At 37.9% G+C, this 12140-nt stretch overlaps 1 protein-coding gene across 15 annotated transcripts in view; it reads left to right on the plus strand.

The window, feature by feature from the left end:
- HLTF (helicase like transcription factor) overlaps nucleotides 1–12140 on the plus strand; it is a 45678-nt gene that overhangs the window by 9215 nt on the left and 24323 nt on the right. For 12 of the 15 annotated variants that reach the window (XM_050308773.1, XM_050308774.1, XM_050308776.1 and 9 more), the window contains exons 12-20: nucleotides 720–809; nucleotides 997–1094; nucleotides 2436–2579; nucleotides 3364–3502; nucleotides 5279–5414; nucleotides 5732–5911; nucleotides 6373–6494; nucleotides 7740–7918; nucleotides 11815–11943. In XM_050308773.1, the coding sequence (XP_050164730.1) occupies nucleotides 720–809; nucleotides 997–1094; nucleotides 2436–2579; nucleotides 3364–3502; nucleotides 5279–5414; nucleotides 5732–5911; nucleotides 6373–6494; nucleotides 7740–7918; nucleotides 11815–11943 (1217 nt within the window). Of the gene's footprint in view, nucleotides 1–719; nucleotides 810–996; nucleotides 1095–2435; nucleotides 2580–3363; nucleotides 3503–5278; nucleotides 5415–5731; nucleotides 5912–6372; nucleotides 6495–7739; nucleotides 7919–11814; nucleotides 11945–12140 lie in introns of those variants that run through there. The other 3 variants (XM_050308779.1, XM_050308787.1, XM_050308788.1) reach the window with 3 other exon arrangements.

A 12140-nucleotide genomic window follows, 5' to 3' on the forward strand; every position in this document is an offset into this window, starting at 1 on the left:
ATTTTAGAAATTGCTGAATGGGAAAGCAATATTTTAGTCCTAAATATTTAATCCAGTTGTAGTTTGTTTTCTTTACTGAGTGAGTGGTGGTGTAACAAGTTGTGAGCAGGGTCAAATGGATGATGAAAACCAGAATTGCTAAGATTTTTAGAATTGGACATAAGACTTGTTGTGAGGGCACTAGGGTTGGAAAAACATCTTTTGTCCATCTTTTGTGGCAAATACCTGAAATGTGATCATGAGGAGGGAGGTAATATTATGTCATTTGTTGAACTAACGTCTTGCATGGAAAAAAGTATTAAGGTCTGCAGGTACTCTGGAGTAAGCAGTTAAGTTTAGATTTAAAGCACTTGAAGTGAAACCTGTGCTAAACTATATATTTTTTTTATTGACTGGTAAACTGCATTCCTCTGAAGATTTGTGACTTCGAAGAGATGTATAATATACTATATTTCTGCACACATTCATATCAGAGGTCAAGGAATATCTGGAGAATCTTTTAGCCGTATGGTTCAGTTTAGGCAGTCCTGTGAGGAACAGGGAGTTGGACTTGATAATCTTTATGTGTTCCTTCCAACACAAGAGACTCTATATTATTATATTTGAGAGGCGAAATACTTTGACTAACAAGTTTGACTTTTATGAATCGTGTCATAAAAATAAATATAGACCTATGCTCTGCGTGGTGTGAAAAATCTGTTTTGTCTGGCTTTTTACAGCAACTTCTTGTGTTAACCAAGAAGATTCAGGCTTTGCATCTGTTCTTCTACCTTCATCTGCTTGTTTAAAAAGACAAAGAAGGAGAAAAGGTAACAAAGGGCTGAACAGATAGTTTCTGAGGTTTTTAAGCTTAAATATTACACATATTTAATAAATGAAGCTTATGTCTTTTTAAATTGTTTTAATGCTCTTCAGGTGAAGAACTTCAGGAATCCGTTACTTCTACTTTGCTTTAAAGTGAACTGTTTCACCACTAAATGGCTTCTGTTTTCTCAGGTACTGCTAGTGTTCAGTCAGTTGAGAAGAAATATTCTGATGATGGCCCCAGAGCAACACTGATTGTGTGCCCACTGTCTGTCCTAAGCAACTGGATTGTAAGTGCTAAGCCTTTTTAATATGTAAATGTAATCTGTATTGATTATGATGCTGTAGAAATAGCACTCCCTGTAGTCCTTAATTATAGTAAAAGGTCGTGGTTATCCTTTTTATGAAAGAGAACTGCTTTCACAAGGGAGATTGATTTGATAGAAATAAAAAACTGGACTAGTATTGCAACGAGAGTGCAGTTCCATCAGTAGTGAGCTCTCTTTCCATTTTCTGCTTTTGACTAGGCTGATACACTTTGTCACTTCTGGAACTTGTGCAATTTACCTCTTTAAACGAGCTGAGGAAGGGAGAGGAGACCGGTCCTTTTTGTTACATGCTCAGAATAAAGTATTACTGTATTTCATTGATAATGCATGTGACTGTTGATTTACTAGAGGAGTTCAGTAATTTGGTGATACTGGTGGTGATTTGTGGGATTAAGTCTGCTGTAGTGAAAAGGCTGAAGGACCCTTCTAGCTCTGTCTCTGCATTAGTTAAATTTTTTGTTTTCATGACATTTTGAATACAAACATTAAGGAGATATCTTTAACTCGCAACTTATATTTCATTTGGAAGATTTTGCTGTCTGTGGTTAGAACATTAGTTTAATCTTTGTAGGTGAAACATGAAAGTCATATAACTGAGAAACATCAGATAGTGTAAACAAAGTACTTTTTGTCAATTCAAGGCAAATTAAGTATTTTAAAAGAAAACTTGAGCCTGGTGCTTCAGAAATAAAATTGTGATTTTTATTATCTCTCAAGGTTACTGTATACTGAGTCTTTCACAGAACAAATATAGGAAATATAAACACTGGTTTTACAATTAATATTTTATTTTTTTTCAAACGTAATTTTTTTATGCTAAAAACACCTTAGGTAGTTAACCCAGTAATAAGAAGAAGTAGAAAAAAAAAACAAAACAGTGAAAGAATAAACAAAGGGATGTTTAAGGTAGAAAGTGAAAAAGAACATAAAAGCTCTTCCATTACAGTTTGTAAGGAACAGTGCATTTTGAAGTACATATTTCATCAGGATGTAAACCAGTACACTGTAAGAAGTAAAGCTAGAGTTACCACAATGTGATACAGTGTCTGTTACTAATGATTGAGGTGACTACTTCTGGTCCCTCTTCACACCTGGGTAGAGATGTAAAAAGCAACCCAAATTCAAATTGCTTTTGTTATGTAAGTGGATGTAGAATGTCACAGAGCTAGAGAAAGTGTGTTTTAGATAAGGCGACTTACAAGAATAATACTACTAATAATAACAATTTACAAGAAGAATAATTCTAGCAATCATTTAGTAACACAGTATGTTTTTGATTACTTTTGACAACTTTTCTTTCAGGATCAGTTTGAACAACATATCCACCAAGATTTTAATGTAAAGATTTATGTTTATTACGGTTCTGAGCGTAGCAAAGACCCATCAGTTCTTTCAGAACAAGACGTTGTATTGACAACATACAGCATTTTAGCTACTGACTATGGGGTAAGTAAATGAGAAGGTGTTTGAAGGTTCCTTACTATTTAAGACTCACAGTGTTTGGGCTAATGATAGCATATTCAAGTGCTGTTCTGGTAGGCAGTCAAAAAAGTATAGCTGTGATTTTGCTTTTACATACTTTCTTATGTATTCAGTGTGGTAACAGAGAGAGTTTTTTATTAACTGCTCCTCTACAGAAAATTATTTGATTGCAATTATGACAGCTTAAGGAAAGGACTTTTTAAGGATAGAAAAGGGTGTCAAGTATGCAAATCTCCCAAGATCTTGGTGGCATGAAGTTCCCATTTCTGTGTTGCCCTATCAAATTTGAAGAGTATGGAGCATATAAAAGTTTAATTTCATAGTTCTTGTTGCACATGGGCTTCAACCAAGTAGCTCATTGCATGAGATGTATTTGTAAAGTTATCTATATAGGAATTACAACCATTTTTAAAAGCCTGAAGATTACATCTTTAAATATGATATATGACTTCTGATTTGCTCTCTGATCCATTTTCCATACCGAAACGCTTCTTTTCAGCCTTAGGTTGTTTTTACTTTAGCTCAAGTATGAGGAGATCAGTAACATTTTCCAGGAATCAATACGTCTAAAAGCAGGAAGACCTTACTCTTAGTTTTGCCTTTCTGTGCAGATAAATAAACAAGATGCAGATAAATACTATCCATTTTTAAATGTGGGGTTGTTGTAATAATATCTTACTTTATCCAAATTGAAAAAGAGGTGTTTTAATTTGAGTCAAAGATTAAAAAAAAAAATACTCTTTTTCAGATCAGAGGTAATAGCCCTTTACACAAAGTCAAGTGGCTGAGAATTGTGTTGGATGAGGGGCATGCTATACGAAACCCAAATGCTCAGCAGACTAAAGCTGCCTTAAATCTGGAGGGACACAGAAGATGGGTACTTACAGGTAAACGATTTGCTGCCGCCAGTGGAAATGCAGTGCAAATTACCTTAGTACAGCACCATCTTGTTTCCCACATGGTGTTTCCATTTTGGCTTTTTTTTTTTTTTTGGAAATAGTTCATGTCTGCCTATCTCAGGTTCATTTGGAATGTTGTCTTTGAGCAGGGATTGTGTCTTCATTTAGTGGTTTTTGATTTTGTTGGCTTGGTTGGTTTTTTTGTTTTGTTGTGGGTTTTTTGCTTGGTTTTGCTTATTTGTTTGGGGGTTTTGTGGGGTGGTGTTTGTGTTTATTTTTTTGTTTTATTCAGTTATTAAGGTGGATTGAGAACTGTCTGAATGGCAGATCCCAGGGAGTCATAACCAGTGGCACAGGGTCTAGTTGGAGGCCTGTCATTAGTGTTGTCCCCCAGGGGTCAGTGTTGGGCCCAGTGTTGTTTAACTTGTTCATCAGTGACTTGGATAAAGGGGCAGATTCCTTCTCAACAAGTTTGCTGATGACACAAAGCTGGAGGAGTGGCTGGTTCCCCAGGGCTGTGCAGCCCTTCAGAGGGACCTCGACATGTTGGAGAGATGGGCAGGGAAGAACGCCACAAGTTCAACAAGGGCAAGTGCATGGTCCTGCACTCGGGGAGGAATAACCCCATGCCATAACCGGCACAAGCTGGGGGTGACCTGCTGGAGAGCAGCTCTGTGGAGAAGGACTTGGGAGTGCTGGTGGACAGCCAGCAGCTGTCCATGAGCCAGCAGTGTATCCTGGGGTCCAAGAGGGCCAGTGGGATCCTGGGTTGCATTGCGAAGAGCATTGCCAGCAGGTCAGGGAAGGGATCCTGCCCCTCTGCTCAACCCTGGTGAGGCACAGCTGGAGTACTGTGTCCAGGTCTGGGCTCTTCAGGACAGGAGGGACATGGAGCTCCCTGAGTGGCTCCAGTGGAGGCTATGGAAATGATGAAGGGATTGGAAAGGCTGGGGAGAGAGCTGGGGCTGTTCAGCTTCAGTAAGAGACACTGAGAGGGGACCTCATCCATGTCTGTCAGTGTCTATAGGGAGGGGTCAGAGGATGGACCAGGCTCTGCTCAGGGGTGCCCAGCAATAGAACAAGAGGGAAGGTCAGAAACTGATGCCCAGGAAGTTCCACCTGAACATAAGGAAGAACTTCTTTCCTGTGCAGTGACCGAGCACTGGAGAAGAGATCACAAAGGGTGTGGAGTCTCCCTCATGGGGATATGCCAGAACTGTCTGGACACAATCCTGTGCCGTGTGCTCTGGATTGACTCTGCTTGAGCAGGGAGGTGGGACTAGGTGACCTACTGTGGTTCCTTCTAGCCTGACCCATTCAGTGATTACAGAGAAAATTCAAAATAACTTTTGATGCACAAGTTTGGTGGAAGTACAAATAAAAACAGACCTATTTATGAAGTTAGCAAGTTAGGTTTGGTTAGAAGCTCACACTGATGCATACTTATCCCAACCTCAGTAACTTTATAAAATGTATTAGGTATCATAAAAATTGGCACAGACCATGCAAGCATATGATCCTAAAAATGTAATTTAAAGATCATGACCACTGCTGGTGAAACTGAAACAGAAAGATAACAACCAAGTATTCCTGACACTGAGAGCTGTGGTTTTCTCGCTCTTATGTATTTTAAAAAAATAATATTATACTTAATGACATGTCAACCTAGTTTTGAGATTAGGAGAAAGCACACAATTTTCTCTTTGGTAAAAATTTGTGAGTTTTAGTTTCTTTGAGGTTTTACTGTCTTCATTTTCTGTTTAGGCACTCCTATTCAGAATTATGTAAAAGATTTGTGGTCTCTTATTTCCTTCTTAAAACTGAAACCTTTTGCTGATCGAGAGTGGTGGCACAGAACAATTCAACATCCAGTCACAATGGGAGCTCCAGGAGGACTTTGGTATGAAATGTTCCCAAAGGGTTTGTGAATGAGTATAACTAGCAGTGCTTGGGCAATGTGACAAATTAGTGTTTCACATTTAAACTTGAAATGCCTATATATCATCAGTTCTTATTTCAGTTTTTTTACTTCAAATTAGTAAATATCAAATAATTAAAAATGTTTATATTTCAGATTAATGAGTTATATTGTACTACTGGGCTTGAAATATGTACAAAAAATGAATTTATGCAGTAAACTGAAGAAAAAAAAGAAGAAAAAAATAAACCCCACACCCAACACCACTTGAGTAATATATTGTCTATATATATTTTTAGGCGTTTACAGTCTCTGATTAAGAGTATTACCCTTAGAAGATCTAAAACAAGTCAAGTTAAAGGAGCACCGATTTTGGATTTACCAGAACGTAAAGTACTTATTCAGTATGTTACGCTTACAGAGGAGGAGAGACAAATCTACCAGTCTGTGAAGAATGAGGGCAAAGCTACTATTAGCAGGTAAGTCAGAGGTTTTCTTTATCCTGAAGGTTGAAATTTGATACCACAAAGTTATATTTCAGAAGTTTTGATTATGTTAACTGTAGTAGCCAAGTGCGTCAGTTTGTATATTGTAGGCTAATAACTGCAAATTATTTTAGCATCTGTTCAATTCTGAAGAGTGAAGCAGAGAGTGTTACAGAACTATATTTAGAAGTTCTGTCTTGTGAGAACTGGAAAGAGATACCAAATATGTAAAGAATGGCCTTAAAACTTTCGTCACCATGTATTAACATTTCTTCTAGTAGAACATGCTACTGATAGCATTTTGTGCCTTGTTTAAGAAGAGGATTTGAGAAAAGGTAGTCAGACAGAAAGGTGAAGAATCAGAACATCATTGTAACAGCTAAACTCTTATCATGTAATGTCATCTGTTATTTCAGGCTGTAGTATTTCACACTAACCATAAAACTCTTACTCAGATTTTTCAATGAAGGGAATGTACTAGCTCATTATGCTGACATCCTTGGAGTTCTACTCAGATTAAGACAGATTTGTTGTCATCCTCATCTTTGTATAAATACCTCTTCTAGTTTTTCAAATGGTGAGTGAATACTTTTGGTTCCTGTGTTTTTTAAGAACAAGAACTGTCACTTTGTATTCAAGAACAGAAATATATTTGTGTTTTCCAAGCTTTGTAGCTTTAGCCATCCTCTTTTCAGCATGGATTATTGAACTTTCAACTTCCTTTAGTTACTTTTTTTTTTTTTTTGGTGGCGTAATAGGTTTGAATATGTTTGAGAAGGTGATATCGAGCACATTCTCACATATGAATGAAATAATGAAGTATGAGTAGTTATGAAGGCCAGAAGCAGGAGTTAATAAGCTTTGACAGCCCATACAGAAATGACCAGAGAGGACCTCTGCAGAATCAAATGCAGAAGGCTTGTTAAAAAGCAGCATGTCTGTTGTTGTAATAATTTACAGAAGTGCTTTTACAGCAGATTTTTTTCTTTGCCTCAGGAGAGAAGATGTAGAGGAGATTTGGGGAATGGCTTGTAAAGTGGTAGCTGTGTCAGCAGAACCATTGTCTCTTCAGCAGAATAGGACACTGTTGACTTTGTCACAGCTGTAAGGAAAGGTGAACACAGAGGACTGAAAGGAGAGCGAAGTTTTATTTTTGACAAGCCAGAACGGTACAGCTGCATAGTGTTAAAAATTTACATGTGTTTCTTTCAGAAGAAAGAACAGTCTGTTGGAAATACTCTAAAACTGAGAATTTGCAAATGTAATATTTAGGAAAAACCTGTTTTGAGATGCCATTGGCATAGGTGTGATATGGTCAGAACCTTTTTCAGAAGGTTGCTGTTTATCTTCCTTAAAATTACAGGATGGAGAAATTATTTGATAATTGTTCCATAATTATTTAGAAATTAATTAATGGCTAGTAAGTATGAATTTAATTTCTTTACTTTAAAAGAAGCAATCTTGACTGTAAATAGTGTCATGTTTGTAAGATTTTTGCTGCTTGAACAGCTGCCACATGAAAATTGCTTGTTCTCCTTAGGTATTGTGTTGCACTTATACTTACCATTGCATACAGTTGAGGTTCTTTGAATTCAAATTACTATTTTTTCAAGTAAGATTACTCAAAATGTGTTTTGAATTAGTAGGTCAAAATTTTCTGTAGTGTGGGGCATCTTGTGTTTTTATACATTGTAAGCTATATCCTCATTGTGTATAAACTGTTCTAGTTGCATTTTGATCAATGGAACGTTTTTGATGCATGAGAGCTCAGAGTGTTTCTGTATGGAAATCTCTGGGTTTAAGTATGTTTCTATATTTCCAGATAGTAGAACTCCTGAAGAACTGCATGTGAGATTAGTGAGTAAAATGAAGTTGGTTCTGAGCTCTGGTTCAGATGAAGAATGCGCAGTTTGCTTGGAATCATTGACTCTTCCTGTGATAACACACTGTGCACATGTGTTTTGTAAACCATGTATTTTTGAAGTCCTCAGAAATGAACAGGTTGGTTGCTCTATGGTTACAATTAATTGTAATAGCTATTTGAAAGCAATGAACTAGTATCACCAGGAGGCCATCTAGCTATTGTTCTTTTAAGTCATGGTAAACAGTGTAAACCTAGTTATCAGCTGACTTATAAAAACTATTGGCCTGAAGTCAAACTGTGGAGAGAGTAGCTGTCAAACTGATCAGTGGTAAGGTAAGGTCCATCAGTATTTTCGAAGACCTATTCCATAGTTGTCACCTTACTTTGTCCCTAGGGTCAAAGTGTGCAGCAATGTATGCCTCCATATAGCTGGATGCTTCTTCACTGCTTGTGTGTGGTGTGATATATGTGTATATTGTGCTTAAAAACTGATGAACTTCTACAGTGAAATAATAATAATGGCCAGTCTTCGCGAGCAAAGATCCGGGGAAGGTCTTTACACCTTCCAGCCTGCGCATTGGATTTTTTAGGTGAGACACAGTGTGCGCGGAACTGAGCCCACCCTTTAATCCTAAGATTCATCTGCCGGGGCCAAGCAAGCTTGGACAGTGGCAGTGAGGTCCTTAGGACGTAGGTGGGTTGCCTTTAAGGGCTAACGAGCCCCACCTGCCCGGGAGTGGCCCTGACCGGGAATCGAACCCGGGTCTCGGAGGTGATAGCGCCGCGCCCTTACCACTAGACCACCAGGGGCTCCACAGTGAAATAGCTGCCTTGTTAGAGGGTCATCTTTATGACCCTCTCTGGACACTCTATCCAGAATAAGCTTGTGGATGAGCATCTTTTGATTGCTTTTTTGAAAACCATAGTATTTATTTTTCTTCTGTGCTTCTAAGCTATGCTTTTCTTTCTTGTTTGCCCTTCCCTATGGAAGTCTTACCATATGTATTGAGTGCTACTGCACTTACTCTCTGGAATTGTTCTACCTCCTCCTAGCCAGAGTAGAGCTGCAACTGCCAGCCTAAACCTAGGTGTTCTTTATTAGGAGACAGCAGGGAACAGATTAGTTCCTTCTTGTGCATAAGCAGTGAACAAGACAGAGGTGGGAAGTGTTGTCTGTCTGGCTTGTAGATTGACTTTATTCCATTGCCAGATACGCAAGGTTCTGATGCAGATATCCCACTCCAGGGTTTCTGAAAAATTTAAGGGAAACTAGTGTTGTGAAATTATTCTTTAAGGGAAGAGCACTTGCAGAGTGCTTTTTCCAATGCAGAGATTCTTGATGTGTCTGTGTCAGAGCTGGCGCCCCTGCTGAACCTTCTGGTGTTTTTAACATGCAGAGAAATAAATTGGGATATGATGTGATGGAATTATTATAGTGCATTACTTGACTTTACAGTCAAGTTACTTACTATGTTTCGCCTGGAAAGGACTGTGGAATCTCCAGAACTAGTGTCTTTGTCCAAACCCATGGTGTTCCTACCTTCATAGTAGTGAAGTCTAAACAGAGATGGGTGTAACTTCTGCTCTTTTGAACTATCATGAGTTTCTAAAACAGTGAATGAATAAGCCTTTCTTACTCTCAAAATGATTCCTGATTTAAACCAATTCCCAAGGAAGTTTTTGCAGCTTCCAGCCAAAACACTGACTGTGTTGAACACTGACTGAAGAGGGGTTGCAAGCAGAAGATTTGATGAGGAGGTGTTTTTCTTTAGCTGTTTTCACTCAAGATACCTTTGCAGCTGAGAGTGCTAAGAGTAGTGTTTCAGTGTGGGAATTTTCATGCCCTGTGTTTCCTTTGGGTTGTTTTCTGTCTCTTGAAAGAAATGGAATTCTCTCAAGGAAGATAACAATGTTGTTAAAGACTTAAAAGCATTCTTTCCCACAGACTTGGGGGGAATGGGGATAGAGAGTTCAGAATTGTGAAAATACAGGCTGATGACCCTTTTCACACGCATTAGGCTTTGGTATGTAAGGCAAGGCTGGGGCCTTCCTCGTCCTTTTTGCCCCTGCTGAGTTTGGACTCAGTAGTGTGTATGTGTTCCTGCAAATGATGGAATAAATCTGTCTTCGCACTTCAGCTGTGAGTGGTGGCCATCTTTGTTAATCTGCATCTGTCAGTTTCCACACTGGCACACATCTAAATTCCAGAGTGGGGGAATTCAGTGTTTCCACATGATAGGTATTTTTGTTAATACTGCGTCTTAGTTGGGTAATCGTGTGCCTGAATAGTTATAAAGCAACTCTCTCCTAGTAAATAGCTCAGGGAAGTACTTTTAGGCATCACCTTAAAAACAAAGGAAGCCAGCAAACTGCATACCCTCTCTCCAAAACAGCTTGGGTTCAAACAGGATTCTTCCAGGCAAGATGCCTGGAGTTTCCATTATTAATACAAATGACAGCATTAAGCCATCAGTGAGCAGTGAGAGGTGAAACTGCAAACACAAAACTGCTGAGTGAAAAGTTTGGCCTTTTGTTGTACTGTGAACTTGAAGATCATTTTATCTTTCTGTTGTTAACCTAAAAGTATTTACCGACTTTGGAAAAACTTTTTAGTAGTTAACACCACCTTCATTTCAATCTTCTGCTAAGGTTAAATTCAGAGTTGTGCAAATAAGTGAAGATCCTATGCAAAAGTCCCAATAAAGCTGTAAAACCTCTACAGTAATCTAATGTCTTTGTGTATTAACTACATTCTTGTAAAAGCTTGCCAGATACAAATTAAAATGCTTTTTCTTCTTTTAGGTGTTGATTCTGAGACATTTTTGGTCATTTTCATATGCTTTTACTGAAAGTGTTTGGTGTTTCTGCTGGCATTGTTCAGCTGCGTTTTGTGTTTTGTTTATAATTGCTAAAGTGGAGAAGGGATGCAGAAAGATGTGAGCCTTGTATTTAAAAAGAAAGAAAAGTCTTTATCAGCACTGATAGGATTTTTTTTTTCCAGAAAACCTTTTTCAGATTTAATGGAATTCATTTATTTTGTCTTGTCACTGGAGGATTTTTGGATTGGTGCCAAATCAGGAATGGTTCATTGGTTCACTACATTTGGGAGACTGTTATTTCAGATGTGTTTGTGTTAAGATTCTCTCTCCTGAAAGGATAGCTTTATTGTTGCAATAAATTAATGTATTCAGACTGTGACTGCCGGCCTCTTTAGTTGGCTGGCAGTTCAGTCCATATTAGCAGCCCCCAATATTCCCATGGTTTGTAGGTCTGCTTTGTAGCCTGTCTAAAGATGCCTTGGGTCTGTGGCCTGATTGCTATATAAACAGAACTAGCTACTTTTAAAGGGTTGCTCTGTTGGCAAAGGTTTTTCGTGTCTGTCATTTTTGCTTCACAAAGTTCTGTATTTGTACAGTGCTCACAGTCTTTTGTTAAATTTTGTGAGTTAGTCCTATGAAAGTGCTATAATATAAATTTTGCTTTATCCAGAGTATATATACTTCAGAGAAAAAAGCTTTTGGTGTTAAATTATGTCTCGTTTCTCATGTCTGCTGGGGAAAAAGAGAAGATACCGTGTTTTTGTCCTGACAAAGCATATTTCATCAGACTGCTGTTATTTCTATGCAGGCTTTGAAGAAAAAGGGTAAAAGGTCATTCTTTGTTTGTAACTAAGAAAGATAATCATTGAAAGATGGATTATTTTTCTGATATTTTAAATAGTCTATCCCCCCATAGCCCAAGTATTTGCTTGCCTTAAAATATTGAGCTACTTATTTCAAGTATAAATGTGCTCCAAAAGAAGACCACTTTTAATGAAGGCTGAGTGTTTTTAAAACAGGTAGTGTTTATGTCATGTTAATGTTGTCAAATATAAAATATTGCGACTGTCGTGTCAGAAATGAGTGTGTTACAAGAATGAATCATGTTTTACATGAACATCAGTATAATAATTATAAAGGTGTTCTTTAGTATTCACTATAAATAATTTGATTTAATATGTTTCTTGTAATGTTTTGGGGCTTTTTTTTTTTAGCCAAATGCCAAGTGCCCTCTCTGTAGGAATGAACTTCAAGTAGAGCACTTGGTGGAATGTCCTCTAGAAGAAGAAATAGACTCCAGTAGTGGAAAGAAGCCTGATCAGGAGTGGATATCCAGTTCAAAGGTACATTCTATTGCGTTTTATTGGGCTTTCATTATGATTTTGTAGGACATACTCTATCCTTGTTATGTAAATATGCTGAATATATTATACATGTGGAAAACATACTTTAAATTCTTATTTAAAAGTCTGCCCAGCACGTCTATAACCAGCACAGAAGAAAGCGTGTAATAAAATCCCACCACAGCTAGATTTTGCAG

Source organism: Myiozetetes cayanensis, unplaced genomic scaffold, assembly GCF_022539395.1.
Source record: "Myiozetetes cayanensis isolate MyiCay16 unplaced genomic scaffold, myiCay2020 scf13, whole genome shotgun sequence".
Classification (NCBI taxonomy): Eukaryota; Metazoa; Chordata; class Aves; order Passeriformes; family Tyrannidae; genus Myiozetetes; species Myiozetetes cayanensis.